The sequence below is a fragment of the Anticarsia gemmatalis genome, chromosome 21 (genome assembly GCF_050436995.1).
Source record: "Anticarsia gemmatalis isolate Benzon Research Colony breed Stoneville strain chromosome 21, ilAntGemm2 primary, whole genome shotgun sequence".
Lineage (NCBI taxonomy): Eukaryota > Metazoa > Arthropoda > Insecta > Lepidoptera > Erebidae > Anticarsia > Anticarsia gemmatalis.
The window spans coordinates 10053402-10059867 of record NC_134765.1 but is presented as its reverse complement, the minus strand read 5'-3'; the positions used below and the strand labels follow the sequence as shown (position 1 = coordinate 10059867).

Here is a 6466-nt window from a genome sequence, read left to right as displayed (position 1 = left end):
TATGAAATATTTTGAAAATAGTTCAAGTGTTGTTGAAATAACGACCGATGCAACATAACAAGAGACAGCTGACAAATATGCCGATGATTAACAAGATTACATGAAGCGTTACTCTACGCACAATGATATCGTGTCGGGAACCGTTCAGTCTGATTATTCTGCTTTTTGCTCGCCACATAATTGCTGTCAAGGCGAGCCGTCGCACTATTACGACTTTCCTACATTTGAGGAGAGGACAATGATCAGAGACGGACCTACACGATGCACTCCCCACTGGCATCGCAGAAAGTAAAAGCACAACACACTTCGGAGCCGAACTCACTGCCCGTTAAGAGAGTGAACGCGCCTCACGCGTTATGTCAAAAATTCCCGCCAAAAAAAACGTCAAACTCAACTCGAGTTACGTCCGAAAACCTTAAAGAGTTTTTATGATTTTTTTTTTATTTCGTTTGTAGTGCGTCGAACTCTGGAGTGCACCGTCCCCAGTTTCATAAGTGGTTATAGAATGATATTGTGGCGTCGCGCAGTGAAAGTGCCGTGACGTAACGTTACATTAGAGCTGTTATTATGGCGGATATCGCTCGTTTCGGGAAGCGGTGTCTTACTGTTTTCGGACTTTTTGGTAAGTATTTTTTTAATAAAAGTTACCGATTTTACAACCTGAGTCATTAAGAATTTCTAATTTCTAAGACCTTTTGTAAATTATTGTTGTTGCGTCTAAACTCATTAAGGTAGATTTTAAAATATCTATAATTGCGAACATTAATTTAGAGAACATTTATGTTATAAATTTATATTCTTTTTATCTCCCATAAATTAGCAGCAATAAAGAAATATTTCTTTTTAACGACTTTTTTGTTAGACTTCTTTATTTACAGACGTAAAATATGCTTTGTATCACTAATTAAAGACAAGGCAATGAAAGTGAAAACGGGACACGTTTATACGCATTCTAGATCCGCTGGCTTGAAACGTATAAAATCAACTACCTAGTAAAAAAAGATAATAATACGAAGAGTATTTAAAAGAGTACTTACTTATATTTCTCGACTACCCACCAACAAGTTCGCATATTGTCAAAAAATCTTGCCTATAATCTAGGCAAATAAATATAATATTATAATGTAACGGGTCTTAAATGCGATTAAAAATTAAAGGTTAGGATACCTTATTTGATTACCCGACGTTTCGATCAAATTAAATCGACCGTGGTCACTGGCAATGTAATTCAATTTACTAGGTAGGTAATGCATATAATATAATATTATATGCACAAGTCGTGAGAGTTTTAAATTGTTAAATAAATATAATACCTAATGAACTCAAATATCCACTAAAATTTAATACACAAAATGCATTCGTAAATCCAATAGCAACTTTACAAAATCAGAAACCAATTTGCATCTGTCAGAAACAATAACGAACACAAACGGATTCGACAGTTTTCCCGGGAATTGTATTGTAACATGATTTTCAGCCAGTATTGTTGTAGAAGTTTAATTGTTTGAAATTCAGAGGTATTTTTCTATGTATAGGTACTAGTTTGATTCTATCAGATCCAACGAAACGTTGCCCACGTCTCATGAAGGAAATAAAAAGTTATAAGGTAACAAACAAAGAAAAAAATACAGTCAAATTGAGAACCTCCTCCTTTTATTAAAGTCTGTCAAAAACGGAGATGAGAACTGGGAATGTTGCCCAAAAAACATTTTTTTATGTCAAAAGATAACTACAAATAAACTTACAAATAGTTTTGATAAGTACTTTGGGCATTTAAAGGCAGGTTACTCGCACAGTCCACGCCGTCCACGCTATAAGAAAACTTCAAACGCCATGATACATTCCGGAAGGAGATCAATATGCAAAGTTTCTACTTAGTAATTGTGGTGACAGCTATCCTTTTGCATGCAAACTCTGTGTTTTAGCGGTTTTACACCGAGCTACGGAGTGCGGAAGCCAATTACGTCACACGGTTGGACACCACATTCATTAGGTTTATAGCGTAAATATAGTTCTTAAAATCTTTTTTGTGGGCTGTACAGTGCAATATGTGTACTTAACTGTAATCTCTTACCCGCGATTGCCCGCGAAATCGTCCATGTGTACTACATTTATTATACGTACAAAACATGCACAAGTTAATATTTCTATAGCCTATCTTTTATTCTGGTACATAAGCTATAACAATGCCAAGTTTGATCAAAATCCGTTTAGTAGTTTGAGCGTGTTTAAGTAACAAACATATAAACTAGAAGATAGGTAAAGATACCTAAGTAATTTTGACATTGCCAAGTTTGAAGTAGAAATATGCAGCATAATAATGTTCATCATTAAGTGTTGAGTCCATTTTCTTTACTCACACTTCAATCGTATTTCCCTTAACCAGTAGCTACTAACGCTTCCGACCTTTTTGTCCACAACTGCATACTTAGCTTACGTAACACCAAAAAATAAATCATCTTTAATAATATCCAAAGAGCGCAACTAATCGCTTCTGTTTCCCAGAATAAAACAAAACATAAGACAGTGGCGACGTTCTAAAATATTTCATTTACAATTAGAAACTAAACAGTGAAAGCCGTGCTTTTCTTTTATAACAATTAACAGAGGTTTCAATGTAAAAAGTATAAAATGAACTAACACTTACACTGTTGCAACATGCATTAGGTTTTATGTTTTTTATTTTTTTGTAAGAATCAAATACTGATTACTACACGTGACTAGTAGACCCACGCGGTTCTATACGTGTATAAATTTTTATTACCTATTTCAGCTTGATGAGGGTTGTCTTTTAAAAAATAGACTATTAGCCTAATCCTATATTTCATCCTTCGTCCTTTCATGTTTAGATTCTGGTCAAAATCTGTTTAACGGTTTAGCTGTAAAAGCGAGACAGATAAGCAGACACACCTTCCCATTCATAATCTATTAAATCTGTTTTAACTGACATAAATTCCTTGCCTTGCCTTTTTTCATAATTTATAATTACTTTTTCGTTTCTTCCTCCACTACATACGCGTAATAGAAATAACTATACAACATTATATACACATATTATACTGTAGAGGTATACATAATATACAAAACAGTTATTCAGCATAACAATAGAGCAAGCATGAAGTTATGTCGTATTGCATGATCGATTACAACATCCACGTAACGATTACGATCTGTCGATCAATTCGACACGCGCTCGCTTTTGTGTCAGTGCTTCCAACAGACTCAAAAAGTTATTTTTTATATCAGATTTTTTGATTTCCTGTTTTTTGTAAGCAATCCACTTAAGTTTTATGTTCACCTTATGTAGTCTGTAACGATTTGCTTACTGTGCATGACTTTAAAACCCGATGCAGCACTGACTTTGCAAAAGATGGAATCTTCTTTTTCTCGTAGACCGTGCTTCTCACTCTCTTTCAACCGTTCGTTAAGCCTTGATAGAGGAACTCATGGACTCTTTCTATGCCAACCAACGAGTCGAAGATGAGAATGGACAATTAGAGAATAGAATTATATTTCAGTCTAGCCTTTCTTCCAACTATGTTTGAGTCGGCTTCCAGTTGATTATCAGTAATTGAAATGGCGCTACTGCCTCCACAACCCAGTTACCTGGGTCATAACACGATATCCTTCGGTGAGACTCGACTGGTTGTGAGACTTTCAAGCTTCTGACTAGATACTGTTAACGACGGTTAAAGAGCATTGATAAAATGATAGCCGGGACAACAAATTAACGTGCCTTTCGAAACATGGAGGAACTCGATATGTATAAGATGGTCACCCATCTTCAAAACAACCTCGGCTAGCGTAGCTTAACTTCTTTGAATCAATGACATTATTTTGATTAAACCGTTTTATGACTGTAAACAAGATGCCCTTTGTCAAACTATAGCAACAGTTACGTTACAATTCTGTTGGCATTTGCAGCGGAAAATAAGTGCTATGAGTTGGTAAATTAAATTAAATGTTGGACGCCTAATTAAATTATCCCACGTCGCGTATATTAATTAATATTCCCGTTGTAAACAACTTTGTTTCATAACTAACTGTTGCATAGGATTCTGTCCAGGTAAGTTAAAGTTAAATTGTTTATTGTGGTATAGTTTTTATTTAACTAATTTTAAGCAAGAAAAAATGGCTTTTCATCAGAATTTCTAGATGAAGGCATTGTTTTGACGCTTTAAGTTTTAAAACTACAAACTTTGTTATTTAACTAACTAAAGTGTTGAAAATGAAAATGGAAAATGCATCAATGAACGTTTACCACAATGGCGCCAAATTATGACAGCTTCACGCACAGCTGTCACTTTTGACATAACCATGGTACAACTTTTGTGGTCAAAAGGCCAAGGAAATTTCACATTCAGCCTATATAAAAAAAAGCTAAATAAAACCCCTGGCACACGCTACCACGTGTATCAATTACGAACGTTTTAAATTCAGAATTGAATCATGCGGAAGTGCATATATAACTTCGTTAGTTATTTTTCCACGCCCTGTTGCACGATCCTCTTGAATGACTTACATTTATTAATGTATTTTAAAACATATTTCATGTGATATTTATAACTTAATTGATTTAAAAATACTGCCAACGTAGAGTAAATGGAAGAATTCGTTCATGAAAATATTGGAATTGTTTAATTACACATGTGTCAGGTTTCGTTGAATGTTTATTGATAAAATAGTTGAAATACCGACCAAAGGGAATGGAGAATGGAGATTTTGATACAATTATTAAACTATTCTTTAAAGGTGCAGTGATAGCCGAGTGGTTTAAGTTGGGACCTCCCATGCAAGTGGTTGCAGGTTCAAATCCGAGGCAACACACCAATGACTCTTTGAAGTTATGTGTGTTATCACTTGTTGTAACCATGAAGGAATCCTTGCATGCCTAAAATTTGTTTAATACATTATTGAGGGCGTGGTGGACTCAAGGCCTAACCCCTCCCCCTTGTTTGGGAGGAAGGAGACCCTTGCCCTGCAGAGGGACAGAATTGGGTTAAATTAAAAAATCTGTAAAGGAAAGTACTAACAAACACACAAAAACTAAAAAACCCATAATACTGATCAACTCACCTCATAATCTAGATTCACCGCAAGTATTTTCTAGTCGTAACATAGTAAATATATTTCAGACCACAAAGTAGGTAATATTGACGTCAATGCTTCGGGCTTATTTTCATCAATCATTGGTGCATTTCACAAGCGGGTCGGGGGCATGCGATCTAACCTTATGATAACGGTTTTGGGATCCAATAATAAACATAGACTTAATAGATTTTTTTTTCATTATCTACGTATCTAATACTGAATAAGCGATACTAACAGCAACATTGTAAATGACTTTTGAACTCTCGCGTTACATTAAAGTTATTTTACTTAAGGGGACTTTTACAAACCAACAAACAACGGACACAAAGTACAACCAGACCGGAATCAATTATTTGTGGATCGCAGAATTAATTGTCCCGTGTGGGAATCAAACCCACGACCTCTCAACGCTATGGTAGCGTCGATTCGCGATAGAACGAAACTAGAACTCGATTTAGACTCAATAACATGTCATCATAGTTATCGAGCAACGAAACCGAAACAAAACTTCGGATTCACGTAACAAAGAATGCTATCAGCCATTGTCTACTAATATTTGGTCATCCAACATAGTTTTCAAAAACCTTTAGCTTCATAAACTTATTCACCAGCTGTTACCAACTTGCGTCAGTAATATTTTCTAAACATCAAGTATTTGTCCTTCACGGCAGCCTTCGGGCGCCACATTCGTTTCCACTTGACCTATTTCATTCGCGCGCATTTCGCTGCACCTGTCAATGTTGCCACTACTCATATATCGAAGAGTCTTCAAATGTTATACAATTTTATAGCTCCAATAAAATGTTAAAATTGCACTTGAGTCTTGAAAGAGGCTTTTGAGGAAAATAATACCTACTACCAACTGAAATACAGAGTAATAAAAAACGTGCATTTTTGCAAATCGAAAGGATTCATATCATTTCTATCATTCATTCATTTCTTTTTTTTATTGCAGTCTGTAGTAGAAGTAAATTAAAAACAAACAACATTCCTTTTCTTTTTGATTTCGATGCAGTTACTGGCTATCACGCTGCTACGCCCTTTCTCGTTATTATTTGTCTATTTACATTTTTTAAATATACTAAAGACCCGCCCCGCCATCGCCCGTTTTAAAAAGTTATTTAACAAAAATACTTTATAATTTTTACTCATAGACCTTTATCCTGAATCACTTTTTTAAAAGACTGCATCAAAATCTCTTCCGTAGTTTCAAATACCTTAGCATACATAGATTACATAGGGACAGAAGAAAGCGACTACGTTTTATACTATGAAGCAAAAAATTCGCTGCAGAATATAAACACAAAGTGCTGAAACAACCTATTTAGTACCAGAACAGCCCACTTAAACATAAATCATGAACTTTCAAATCATG

The 6466-nt window shown here is 35.1% G+C and overlaps 1 protein-coding gene across 1 annotated transcript in view; it reads left to right on the top strand.

Moving 5' to 3' along the window:
- Positions 1 to 304: 304 nt before the first annotated feature.
- LOC142982263 (proclotting enzyme-like) overlaps positions 305 to 6466 on the top strand; it is a 30396-nt gene continuing 24234 nt past the window's right edge. Inside the window, exon 1 of the mRNA XM_076128686.1 lies at positions 305 to 622. Within this exon, the coding sequence (XP_075984801.1) occupies positions 568 to 622 (55 nt within the window). The 5' untranslated portion in view covers positions 305 to 567. The remainder of the gene's footprint in view (positions 623 to 6466) is intronic.